This window comes from Medicago truncatula, chromosome 2 (assembly GCF_003473485.1).
Source record: "Medicago truncatula cultivar Jemalong A17 chromosome 2, MtrunA17r5.0-ANR, whole genome shotgun sequence".
Taxonomy (NCBI): Eukaryota; Viridiplantae; Streptophyta; class Magnoliopsida; order Fabales; family Fabaceae; genus Medicago; species Medicago truncatula.
This window is the reverse complement of record NC_053043.1, coordinates 11,580,335-11,594,365: the sequence shown is the minus strand read 5'-3', so window position 1 is coordinate 11,594,365 and position 14,031 is coordinate 11,580,335. Positions and strand designations below refer to the sequence as shown.

Below are 14,031 nucleotides of genomic sequence, written 5' to 3'. Positions count from 1 at the left end.
TCAAGTATAAGAGATAGTGATTCTTAGAAGACTAAATTGATTGTTGTTTACTTATATAGTTATGGCTTCATGTGAACAAGCCAAGTCATCTTACGAATGTTTTTTTTTCTACTCCAACTTTCTTATTAATACTTTTTTAAACCCAAGTTTTACTCTCTTTTTAAAACAAAAATGTGAACCTTACCAAAGTAGTCTTAATGATTGAATTCTTGAAAGTTGAATTTACATTGACACAAGAAATTGTTCTAAATTGGTGGGCTATGGTTACTTTCCCTTCCCGTCATGGAAACAACAGTCATAGTGGGGCCAGTTAGTTAACGATGCTATTCACATAAAAAGTGACAATTCTTAAAAAAAAAAAAAAAAAATCGAAATTGACAGGAATAGTTTTAATATGTCAATTTAATTTGTTAAGAGATATCAAACCTAACTCAGACTTGACTAGTTGTTGATTCAATTCATATCAAAAACGGAGAAAAGTAAGCGAAACTAATCAGTTTACACCAATTTAATTTGTTTAGATCAGGTTGTCGAGCTCTTCAAGTTCATCAGAACCACATTATAACTACTTTCTCTATTTAATTTTAAAGTGATACATTAGAATCGTGATTGCTCATCCAATCCCCTTAAAATGCGGCATTTTATTGGAAGCGAACTTCTAATAGTGTATTTTATCTGAAGATTTGAGCATATAAGGGGGTGATACTGATGAGCAATCACCCACTGCACAACTTTGATCGCAACTGAGACGAGACTGATGGTGTTATTAAGGGTTCCCTCTTCTTTATTAAGAATTATACAACTACTATAGTACATAAATGCAGCTATTGTTACAAAGATGTAGAGTGGCAACTGTGGCTACAAATGCTACACAAATCTAGCCATCCAAGTAATATCATCAAGCAAATGGCTCAAAAGTTTGCATAAATTTAGAGCTAACAGCTTGCAAAGGATTGATGGATCATCTTGAAACCTGTCTGGCTTCTATGTCCTGAAGTCTCAAGGTAACGGCTCGCTTGTGCGCTTCAAGTCCTTCAACTTCAGCCATGGTTTCTACATATGGTCCAAGTTTTCTTAGACCTTCCTCTGTGAGAGACTGTACAGTTATGTACTTGAGGAAAGAGTCCAATGACACGCCACTATACATTCTTGCATATCCATAAGTAGGAAGGACATGGTTTGTCCCACTTGCATAATCACCGACACTCTCCGGTGTCCACGACCCTAAAAACACAGAACCTGCACAGGCAATTGGATTGTCATCAATTCAAGGACACGTTCAGAATTGAATCCTCTAAGGCTTTGTTTGCGAGTTTGGAGGGGAAGGAAAGGAAAGGTTTTGAGGAGTGCAAAATATGAAGAAAAATAGAGAAATCTTACAAATTTTTTAAAAGAGTAGTTTTTTAGAGAATGGTAAATTAATGCATATGATTACTTTATTTTTAATTTTAAAAATATTATAACAACATAAATTAAATTTGAAGAATTCTTATTAACCCTCCAAAACCCCCCAAAACCCTCCTCCAATACAATTTTTTAGTTCCTCCAAATGAGGAGGGTTTTGTATTATGAAGAAAAGTTAACCCCCCAAAGCTCTCCTCTCCCATTTTCTTCTATTTCTTCCACTTGCTCATTCCTTTTTTCCTAAGCCTTCCCCTCCCTTCCCCTCCAAACTCGCAAACAAAGCCTAAGGGGTTGCGGAATGCAGACATAAAAAAAATACACCAACAAGAAAAATCCAGACTATTTTACCTGCATTCTCAATAAAACTCTCCCACTTCTCTGCATCTTTTACGTTGATGATTAAATGCTCAGGTGCATACATGTTTGAGAAAGTGATAGCCTGGAAGATGCAAAACTAATCTTTACTTCTGAAACTCCAATATAGATGTTGGTGGATTGAGACTTACAAGCTAAAGGAGTAGTAATTAAGTATATACTGTTTAACTAATTAAAAACAAACACAAAAATAGAACGATAATTTAAGGTCAAATTTTAAAGTCTTCCATAGGTAGTAAGGAATTTTGACATATAAAAGGGCAATCCGGTGCACTAAAGCTCCCGCATACGCAGGGTCTGGGAAGGGTCCCACCATTTGGTGTATTGTACGCAGCCTTACTTTGTTTTTTACACAAGAGGCTGTTTCCAGGAGTTGAACCCGTGACCTTCCAGTCACATGACAACAACTTTACCAGTTGCGCCAAGGTTACCCCAACAATTTTGACATATACATAGATAATTTCACATTAATGCTGCATAAATGTTTCAAGAAAACTTATTGTAAAATGTGCTTTTTATTTGTATTACTGGGCTGAGCCTATATTTCTCAAATTGATATACTTTGCAGTATAAAATATAGAGATTGCATATTAACTTATAACTTTATTAGCTAATACAAGGCGACAATGAATATTGATTTAAGTAATTCATTATTGCACTCTTTGGTTGATTTTCCCTAATAACAAGTTTATAAACACCCGGGACACAAGTACAACATGCTATGTGTAACACCATTTGTTGTACAATGCATAGATGCAGATACTTCTTGTTAAGGGATTGTTTGGATTGGTTTATTTGAGATTATCTACTAGCATAAGCACTTGTGAGACTGTTTTAGAGAGCTTATGAAAACAGCATGGCATGCCTATAAGCTATTTTCAGCTTATTTCCAAAAGTTCTCCATGATAGCTTATGAAAACAACTTATAGCTTATATGAAAACAATTTGACTTTATTTTATCTTTTGTTGTAATAACTTATACATAAACCCTTATATGATAAGTGCTTATGTTATAAGGGCTTAATTGACCTGCTTATCCAAACAAGGCCTTACTCATCAATCTGCTTTAAGGGGTCAAAGACAAAAATTTGGACAAAGGACTGACCTCAAGCATATCACGTGCATGCACGATAAAACTGTGGCTCAGTGCTTTTGCGGCAAATTCACCTCTTGGAAGACTCTGACACTGCTTGCTGACCTCCTCCTGAATTGCATTCTGATCCACACCGTCTCCAGCAATCACAAGAACAACTTGACTATCAGGGCCATGCTCAGCCTGAAATTGTAAATTAGTTTTGAAGCTATTAGCAATATACAAGAAATCTGAAAAGGTAAGGAGTCAATTTAGTGTTTACAAATTTGGTTGATTTCTAGATATTAGTGATTAATTATCAATTAATTCTTATGACGTATATGCGACAAATATTATGAATCATATATTGAACTTTGGGATCATAACGTAGAAAATAGACATATATAAGCTTTTAGAATAATGTATAAATTACACTAGAATACGATTATAATTTTTAAGGATGAAAAAGATAACAGTTTTCATTGTGAAAATGAATTAGTGAATAATGTTTGTATACCAAATAGGAGAGTTTAAAACTCATTAAACCTGGGAAAGCAAATCAGCAGCTACGTGAGATGGAATTGCATGCTTGTCCGCAATGACTAAAACTTCAGATGGACCAGCCGGCATGTCAATTGAAACCATGGCTTCACTATTCTGTACATGATTTTGAAAAAGAAAAGAGAAAGAAGCTTTTAGATTCAAATTATGAAATGCAGTAGAGGATACAGGGATATGGATACAAATCAAGGGATACAAATGTAAAATATAAACTCGCTTACTTGAAGTATCATTTTTGCAGCTGTGACATATTGATTTCCAGGGCCGAAAATCTTCTCAACCTGCAAAAGTTCATCCCAAATTTACAATTAGAAATGATAGAAAAATATATGCACTGTGAATACTGTTAGAATGAAAAATATTTGCACTGTGAATACTGTTAGATTGAAGTTAGCCTAAAAAGCACAGAATCTGACAGAGACACCGGATACAAGACAAACACAGACACGACACAGACTTGATGTATCTTAGTCACCATCTATTCATTAGACAGCGAGATTTATGTTATCATTAACGATAAATTAAGAACACATCAAGACATTTAACTTATCAATAGGGGGTGAGAAGTTTAAGTACAGAGTTACCTATCACGGGATGAATCTCATTATATATAATCATGAACTTGCAATTCTATTGGAATATGATATAAAGCTGAATACAATAACTACGAAAATAAAGTCAACAAGATGAATTAAACGAGAAGCCGAACCTTGGGACAAGTTTCTGTTCCCCAAGCCATAGCAGATATGGCCTACAATTGAGAAAAATGTCATGTTAATAGTTGTTTAATCAATAATACAATGATGATACAGATATATAAAAATCAATATGAAAAAAGGATGATATATTCAAATCACAAAACCAGATAAGGTTTTTAGTATGTTATCATGCATCAAACCTGTGCTCCTCCAGCTTTGAGTAGGTGAGTCACCCCAGCCTTCTTCGCACAATACAGTACCTCCTGCAGAAAAACATTAGTCAGACTCAGAAGAACAGATAGACCACATTGGTAGGGTCTTTACCATTTAAGACCCGGTACCTAATAGGTACCCCCAATGTGGAAAAAAATTTTGGGGGTCTCTTAAGACCCAGGGTCTAACTTAAGACCCCCAATCTTAAGTGGACCCCACACCACTTTTCAATAAAATAATCATTGTTTAAATTGTTTTTGTTGTTTTTCATTAATAAATAGTTATTTGTGGGACCCATTTAGACCTTTTGATAGAGGATCTCTATTGGAGTGGTTGAGTACCTATTAGGTACTATTATTAAAAAATAATTAAAAAGTGATGTGTCCATGTGGGACCCGTTTAAGACCTCAAATATGAGTGTCTCCATTGTGGATGCTCTAACCTAATTATAACTTTTACACAATATAGATAAATACCTTGCATGTTGTGCCATCCCGAGTGGGAGGATTTGCAAGAACAATAGTTTTACATCCGGCAATTTGTGCAGGCTAGTATAGAAAACGATTAACATTCAATTAAATTTGGAAAAGTAAAAGTTAGGAACGTTGAACAACAAAAGAGCTAATGAAATATCCATTCAACTTACAACTGCAAGCATCAAAGCCGTTGAAGGCAATACAGCAGTTCCCCCTGGAACATAAAGACCCACGGAATTAATACTTCTTGCAACTCTCTTGCATTGGACTCCCTGAATTTACGGAAAACTCAAGACTCACATAAATAATATATTATTGGGGAAGACTAAGAACCAAGAATGAACAAGCATGGAAGCATAATAATGAAATGACATGAAATTATTGACAAATACATACAAAAAGATGAGAATTCAAAAGATGTGGACTAATCAAAGACAGGGAAGCATATGATCATAACTTGACAAGGTAACCTACTGATTTGATCTTTTTAGCATGTGTTTGGTGTAGAGTTTACAACACCAAAAGCACGGCTGGCATGATTATCAAAGCAAAACTGCCGTGATTTTATTAAGCTAGCATTTGGAGCTTTTGCGCCAACGTGATAAATTGCCGTGGTTTTCCATAAAATGTGGTTTGACAAACGCAAAAGCAAACAGGCTATTAGTGTCTGTTTGGTTCTTGTGTCATAAATGTATTTTGTAAAATTGATTATGGCAAAAAGGGAGTTAAATGTTATTAGTGGTGTGATTTATGTTTAGCTACATTCATATAAAAGTGGGTTGAACAATAAATTTGAGGTTAAAATAAATTGTAGAGGCAAAAACTCCAAATTCTAGCTTCAAGATAGAATCAAATATGGAGGCAAAATCAATTCTACTCGAAAACATCCAAACATATCAAAACCAATTCTACTCTATGCCTTTGAAATCAATTTTATCTCATCAAAAAGTGGAACCAAACATATCCTTAGTATTATCTAATTATTCCTAGGTAGTGCTGCAGGCAAATACTTCTCAACATGTAGATTCAGAAAAGCACATCATAACACACGTCTAATAGAATAGCAATATAATGATATCTAGCCAACAAATATTTCAAACTTATACTTAATAATGCATAACAGTATGCTTAAATTAAATAATTAATTCTCAAATCAGTCTTAAACCATTAAGCTCCTGATTTATCAACCAAACCACAGACTAAAAAAGCAAGAACTAGCATTAACATACTTTCATGTTCTCAACACTTTTCTCAGGTGACTTCTGAGCAGCATGAAATGCATAAATATTGCTGTAAGCGACATCAAAAGCTTCCTTAATCGCTGGATCAAGCTGCAAAAGGCCAGAAACATAAGAAAACAGTAGCATCCACAGCATTATTATCCAATAACTAACATATATACATAGCAGAAATGTTATTTAAATAGGTGACGCAGTTCAGACATGGTTAATAGATATATCAGGTGTCACAAGCTATTAACCATCTACTGAACTATATATTAACCACAAATTTAAATGTCATTAGCCTTGATTTTCAAGTGTTCAAACCTAAAATTAGTGTTAATAAAATAACGCTGCTAGCAACTACGTCAATGTCCTAATTTGCGTTTAATTAAGTTGAACTGATGGTTAATGAGTTAAACAAACTTGATAATATTCACATTAAACACTTGTTGAACGGCGTTAACTGTTAAAAATTGTGAAATTTTGTTGCTCCAAATTGATGTTCAAATAACATTTCGCAGTAAATAAAAAATGATCATAATAAGGCTACAACAAAAGTAGGAGAATTTTTGAACAAAACATACCACAGGGTCAGGTAAGTCAGAAACGAGCTCAACAATATTCTCAAGATCAACTTTATCAAATTTTGAAGTATATCTACAAAAAAAAAAAACACAAACTTTAAATTTTAATCCACAATTTAAATATAAGAGAAAGATAAAATCAATAGTGTGAAAAATGAAAAGAAGTAGCTAAACTGTTTAACAGCAGCATCTCCATGAGCATGAACATCATCAACAATGGGGTTGACCTGAAAAAGCAAAAAGGTATGATTTTGAGAGTGAAAAATAAAAACCCATTAGAGGAAGAGTATGAAAAGGGGAGAGAAAGGTTACAATGTCGAAAACAGAAGAGAAATCGATGCGTGGACGAGATTTGAGGGAGAGAAGTTCGGTTTGAGTGAGGTTGGATAAATGGTAGGTTTTGATTGGATTTGCCATGGAAATGGAACAGCGTGTTCGGTAATTGATGGTATTGGTAACAGAGAAAGAGGTTCTGTGGTGGTTTTGGTAACACTTCCAGTTAATGTTACAAGTCGTAAGCGCAGACTTCATCCTCTTCCTTCTCTTTCTCTTTCTCTATGTCTCTTCTTCCTCTCTTCTTCACCACTATTCAATTTTTTATTTTTAATTACTATTTTACCCTTGTCTGAATAATTTTTCAATTTTTGGTGAGTTATTAAAAAAGAAGTTTAATATATAATATTAGCAGTTTTTTATTTACCCCTCTAAAAAGATTTGTTTAGATTTCAACTTTGTAATTTAAATTTTTTTTGTTTTAGACTTTTATGATATCAAATTTTAAAATTTAAGATATTTTTGCCCGCTGTAATGGACTTTTATAGCAAGAAAAAACTTGTTTGATACTTTTAAAGTAAAATGTTATTTAACGGCGAATAAGGTCATGCTATTATGTTATATTAATTTTATTTTCTTTATGAATGTCACAATCACAATATACATTATAGTGAAATAATGTAATTAACTACTACATATTTTTTAAATATTCTTTTTGGAAAGAGATTTTTTTTAAATATTTACCTAATGTGAAATGTCACTTTATCAAATAGGTTGACAAAATTTCATACTTTCCTCCACATTCTATTTGAAAGGTCTTTTCAAAAGTTAGGAAAAATATATTTCCTAGTACACACACATGTTACTTGCTGGTTTAAAGGAGCAATGGATCATCATAATGGTAATATTACTAATGTAACTATTCACATTGAAGTTCCACTCACAAAAAACACTATTAGTATATAGCACAAGGAATCAAAAATGTGGATTTACAAAGGTTTACAAACATATACATACAAGTAATGAAGCTATTCAAATCTGTGTGTAGCAAAAATCTCCACTCTCAGTTTCAATATGAAACTATTTTACAGTACAGAGGGAATCATGAATACAATGAGTATGAATTAAAGAATAAGCTAAACTACTAATCAAACAAAATGCCTTCATTGAAACTTGAAAGCTAACCATGATGTTCCTGTAATCTAAAAAAGCAAATAAAACCTTAATAACCTAGTAGAGTTAAGGACATTTGGTCACATCCAGAGGCAAATAAATCTTATGCAAAGGTTGGTTTAAGGTTTCAGGATGAGGAGGTAATATCCTGAAAAACCTGCAACCTGGCTCTCCTTGTTCGCTTCTCCTCTCCAGAGAATACATCCCTTTCATTTGTCATTTCCGCATTGGTAAACAACGAACGCCTTACAGTTGGATTCCTCAACCAAGTATCATTCACAGGTGCAGCATTATAGCCATCTTTCAAGTTCATAAATTCAAGATTCTGGTTTAAACTTTCAGTTTCGTAATGTGACCGACGAGAAGGAGGTTGATAGACTATGTTTGAGTTTTCATTTTCATTTTGAAACACTTGAGCATCAAAATTTGTATAACCTTTATAGAATAACTCATACTCTTCAGATTGTTGTTCTTCTTCTACCATATCCGCCCAACTCTTCTTCGCCAGTTTTTTGTCTGCAAATTCATGAAGATTGTTAATCAAGTTACTGTCAAAAGAAATTGTAACACTAACAGTAGTATTTAATATGGAGATTTTACACTACCTTGATTTTGGTCTTTTGTATCAACAGAAGCTGCAAATTCATTGGTTACTGTGAATTTGTTGTTGTTGTCATTCTTTGTGAATTTCATAGCTGCTTCTGTGTTCAAAGGATATATCGAACCAGAACTGAAAACTGTTGTTTTGTTTCCTTGCTTTACTGTTGTTGTAGGTCCATATTTTACTATTGCAGCATCACCTTCCGGTGTCCTTGTTCTCCAATTTGTGGCGGTGCGAGGAGAAAACCCATTCTGTGTTGAGTTTGGCTTAATAATGTAAGGAGCCTTCTCATTAGGATAACTCACAAACGAAGGTTTAGAATCTGAATGACTGTTGAAACCCCATGAAGGTCTTTTTGGTTTTGTGTAAGGAGGAACCTTCGGATCGGATTTTGCAGGATCAAGAGACTCATATAATCTTCTCCTAGCATGAGAATGATGAGAGTCTTTGGCATCAGATGTCAAAGACCGATTATTTTCTGTCCTACTTTTAACCGTACCAGTGGTCTTTCCATTTGAGCTCTCCAAATTCGGTGTGGAGTATGGCGATGACATATTCCTCCCTGAAAATCTCTCAGTTTCATTAAATTTATTATCACCTTTATCTTTGACCGAATCCACTGATGGTGCTGTTGACTCCATCTCTTGCAGCATTTGTGTAGCGCGTTCATAAGACTTGACGAAAGAATCGTCCATCTTTCTGTTTTTTGTCGCCGCTGTTACTGCCTGAAGTAGAAATCTTGCTTCTGTAACCTTGTTCATCTGCATCAAACATATTGCCAAATTGCACTGTTTGTTCCTATCAACCTCAAAGGACAGTGCTTTTCTGCATAAACAAAACAAATAAGAAATTATTACTTTTCTCTTTATAGGAACAAAAACAATATCAGAAATGCATCTTGATTCCATTTAAAGAGCCCACCTATAATGTTCTTCAGCAGTTTTATAGTCGCCTTTTTGCAAGTAAGCCCAGGCCAAGTTCCCGAGTATCCTTGATATCTCTTGTTCAGCACTGATTTGAATTTTCTTCCCTTGAGATCTTGCATGTTTTGTTGTCCTTCCAACATATGTCATACCATCTTCAATTTGCTTCAACTTTTGATGAAGCATGCCTATCTCTTCATCAACCCTTCCTGACCTCTATAACAATAAGAATATACATGTATAAGCCATTAATGTTAAACACCTGGTTTTGTAACCTTCAACAATCAAATACTAAAAACATTGTTATATGAAAAGTCCTACAATACAAGATTGAGAGTTACAAACATCATAGCCTTATATGTTCATCTTGATTTCTAACATACTTGTCTGAATTCTAGGTGTTGCAAAGTGTTTTCCAAACTCATCCTAAATGTTACAAATTAACAAGGTCTTGATTCTCCAAATTTTCTCCTTTTTTTAAGTCTATTCAAATGCTAATCAAAATACAAACAGCCAAGATTCTTGCATGAGATGTTAATTTGACCAGCTTATCATTCAAATGCATGTAGAGAAAATTAGCAAACTATGACAAGAAAAAGCAAGAAACAATCAACCCTTATACCTTATAGAGTTCAACCAAGATGTTGTCAAGAGATTCCTGAGAATCAGAAGGGCAGAGATGACGGAAAGACTTGATCGCTTCGATTGCCTCATCAGACCGGTTCAGTTGCTTCATAACTAAAGCCATATCCTTCAAGGCACTCTCAACGCGATCGCCAGCATTAATAGCAGCCCAGAAAAGGGAAATTGCTTTACCTGGATCTTTATCCACTAACTGTAAAGAATTCAGATTCACAATCATTGAACAGAAAACCAAGAAAGAAAATTAACTGATAAAAATCACTTCAAAAAAACTTAGCAATTCAAATTCTCATGATTTCAATTCCACACAAATTATCACACACATTCAAACTACAAAAAGACTACAAGAATTTCATATTTCAAAGTTCAACCAACTGATATTGAAGTATTCAGATAAACATTCATAGCAGATAGCACCCAAAAAAAAAAAAAAAACTATGAAAGAAAATAATCTGATAAAAATCACTTCAAAACTGAGAATTCTATTCTAAAGGCATAGAAATAAGCACATATTCTACCCCTCAAACTCCATCAAAACGATAACAAAAACCCATCAAAGAAAGAAAAAAAATTACAAAGAAAAATAAGAACTTTCTTGCATCAAAAGAAACATCAATACAAGACCAAGAATTCAAGGAAACCAACCAAAAACATCACAACCCAGAATACAAAAACAATAAAAATAGAAACTTTATTTACCTGAACCTGTTTGGCTTTAACATAAGGAGAATCCCCAGAAGGAACCTTATGAATAACATGAAAAAGATCATCTTTACTCACAGAAGCTGCTGGTGATTTCTTTCTCTCAGAAAATGGCACAGTAGGAGAACGTACAGGTCTTGATTTCCACGAGGACGACGATGATGGCGGAGTCATGTAGCACCTTGCCGGAGAGTTTCTTTCAAACGTCATTCTGATCAGAAAGTTTCAACAAAGACGTTGAGACTATAAAAAGATTGAATTCTTCAAAGGGTACCCTCACTTTTTGTTGTTCTTGGTTTGAGAAATGGTTGAAGGGTTTGAAAGGAAAGGAGAGAAAGAGATGAAATTTATGAAGAGAGGAAAAGATAGTAACAGTAGCAATGAGTGGAAAAAACGTTTGAGAAAAATTGTAAAAGAAACTTAGCCGTTTTATAATTTTACTAGCCGTTGGGGTTTTGCATCGTTTCTGTTTGGGTTTCAACTATAGGCCCGTTGGGGTTTCACGATGATGCCTCACTTTCACACCCTCCACTGTGGATTGCATGTATGTATTAATTGTTAATTTCAAAAATGAGACTTTCGGATTATATAATTTCGAAAGGTTTTTTTCCTTCCCATTTTTGGTTCTAAAAATGAGATTTTACTAATTTATATTATAAAATATGGAAAAAAATACTTAAATTCAAAATTAGGAAGATAATGTTCTACGGAGTGCTTGTCATTCTGCACGATTCCACGAGCAAGCGGCCCACTAAATCGTGCTTATAATTTAAGAACAAATCGTGCTTAGGAGTGCTTGACACCCCTAACCATATCACTTCTAGACTTGAAGCACATGCTAAACTTAACATACTTGCTCTGATATCAAATATAATAATTAGACAATATTAAACTGAAATCGTACTCAATAAAAGTATTTAACAACAAACATAAGTTGAAATACAAAGTTTTGAAAATTGAATTAGGGTTTTAAATACAATTATGACACATTTTACAAAGAATGAAAATCTTAAACTATAACTAAGAACTTTAGACCCTAGTTACTTATGATCATGCATTTGATTGACTCCAAAACAGGTTTTACCTGAAAAATAAACAACAGAGTGAGATGAAATACTATGATCTCAATGAGTTTCCATATTGAGGAAAAGCGTATTATGTCACCACGAAATCATTTTTCAAGATATAATATACAATACAGTGTTTTTACTTTATTATGAAACTTTCCATGATAATTCACAAGAAACTTACTCCATATCAAACATACAATCTTTTACCTAACTAACTAATGTGAGCATAATATCTTTGCGTCTGTCTAAACACTTTGGTGTGGAGATTCTCTTTGTGCATGTTGAAGCACTTGAGTGTGGGTCACCAAACGTGATCCGTTCTGCAAATGTACGCTATAAAAGCTTTGCAAGTGGCGCTCCACTATCTACCTACAATGTAACTGACACCTAAGACTTTCCTCTATGCTCAGATGATAGATCCTAACATGTTTGATAGTTGTTGAGTATAACTGATTCTACCTCCAAAATTGATTCTACCGAAAGTTAGGATTTGTAGTTTTTGATTATAGAATTGTTTTCACACACAAAGTTATAGTTCAACTCACTTTTACATGAATGTATTAAAACACAAATCACTTTTAATCGAAATTGGTTTTAACAAAATCAGTTCTACAATCAATCATATCAAAATAAATTTTCACCACCACAAAATCAAAAACACTAGTAAACGTCAAACAATGAATAAGTACTTTTTTTTAAGAGAGAAAATAAATAATTTTATTAGAATAATCCGAAATAAAAAAAAAAAAACTTGGATCGGTTGATCTTTCAAACAAAAAAAACATAGAATTAATTTACAAAAGGTGTTTTCTCAAAATATTTCTTTTTAGACCCATCAATATCTTTTAGACCTCCTAAAATCATGTTTTTATCCCTAATACATACCTCCAATCCATACATCCCAAAGATGGTTTTGCTCGAAAATTATCTCCAAGTTGGTGGTTAAAAGAAATCAGGAAGTCATCAAATCAGAAAGAGCACATTATCTTCAATAAGAAATCAGTATCATTTGTTTGAATAAACCCTACGTGATGTATCTATCGAAGATATATGTTAAGGTAAAAACAAAATTTTGGACGATCTAAAAGATATTGAAGGGACCTGATAAAAAAATCCTCTAAATAGTAGTAAAATAGGCGTTGGGAGAATCGAGAGGTTTTGGACCTAGGAGTAAGGAATCCTGGTGGTGGAATGACAGTGTTCAAATTAAAGTTTGAATCAAAGGGACATGTGTTAAAGATTGGTTTAGGTGTAAAAATAGTGAAACATGGGATAAATATAAGATAGCTAAGAAAGAGACCAAAAAGGCAGTGAGCGAAGCAAGAACTCAAGTTTTTGACGGATTATACCAATCCTTATGTAACAAAGAAGGAGAAAAATCTATACATAAGCTTGCTAATGGATGAGAAAGAAAGACAAGAGAACTGGATCAAGTGAAGTGTATTAAAGATGAAAAGGGCAGAGTTTTGGTTCAAGAAAGAAATACAAAGGATATATGGAAGAAATATTTCCACAATTTATTTAATGAAGGATATGAGATTTTACCAGAATGTAACATGCTAGACATTAGAGAAGAGGGTCGAAACTATAACTACTATTGTCAGATTCTAGAACACGGGGTAAAAGAAACATTGAAAGGATGAGTAATGACAATGCAATTGGGCTAGACAAGATATCTATTGAAGTGTGGAAAAGTCTTGGAGATAAAGGAATAGTGTGGCTCACCAATCTTTCTAACTAGATTATGAGGACAAATAAAATGTTCGATGAGTGGAGAAGAAACACTTTAATTTCGATCTATAAGAACAAAGGTGTATACAAAATTGCACGAATTATAGGAGAATTAAACTAACTAGACTCTAACCCGTACTATGTACGGGTTTCGTAGAGTTTCATATATAAGTATCAAAGTGGCTACATTATTAATTTTAGAGTTACATTCAAAGTCATAGAAACAATCAAACTATGTGATGATTGAGAGGGTGCAAAATCTCAAAAAAGCAAATTAGAAACATTAGTTTGCATCAACAAAAATGAATAT

The 14,031-nt window shown here is 33.6% G+C and overlaps 2 protein-coding genes across 2 annotated transcripts; both read right to left on the bottom strand.

The window, feature by feature from the left end:
• Positions 1–755: 755 nt before the first annotated feature.
• LOC11412251 (histidinol dehydrogenase, chloroplastic) lies at positions 756–7,195 on the bottom strand. The gene is made up of 13 exons (XM_003594505.4): positions 6,919–7,195; positions 6,781–6,833; positions 6,607–6,679; positions 6,029–6,130; positions 4,970–5,071; positions 4,800–4,871; positions 4,311–4,373; positions 4,122–4,163; positions 3,634–3,693; positions 3,398–3,508; positions 2,885–3,055; positions 1,753–1,843; positions 756–1,239 (listed from the first exon to the last, which is right to left on the bottom strand). Exons 1-13 carry the CDS (start codon positions 7,135–7,137, stop codon positions 962–964), a joined length of 1,437 nt encoding a protein of 478 aa, XP_003594553.1. The 5' UTR covers positions 7,138–7,195; the 3' UTR covers positions 756–961.
• Positions 7,196–7,889: 694 nt separating this feature from the next.
• LOC11417441 (uncharacterized) lies at positions 7,890–11,322 on the bottom strand. The gene is made up of 5 exons (XM_003594504.4): positions 10,918–11,322; positions 10,199–10,411; positions 9,575–9,792; positions 8,658–9,478; positions 7,890–8,568 (listed from the first exon to the last, which is right to left on the bottom strand). Exons 1-5 carry the CDS (start codon positions 11,128–11,130, stop codon positions 8,180–8,182), a joined length of 1,854 nt encoding a protein of 617 aa, XP_003594552.1. The 5' UTR covers positions 11,131–11,322; the 3' UTR covers positions 7,890–8,179.
• Between the last annotated feature and the right edge of the window lie 2,709 nt (positions 11,323–14,031).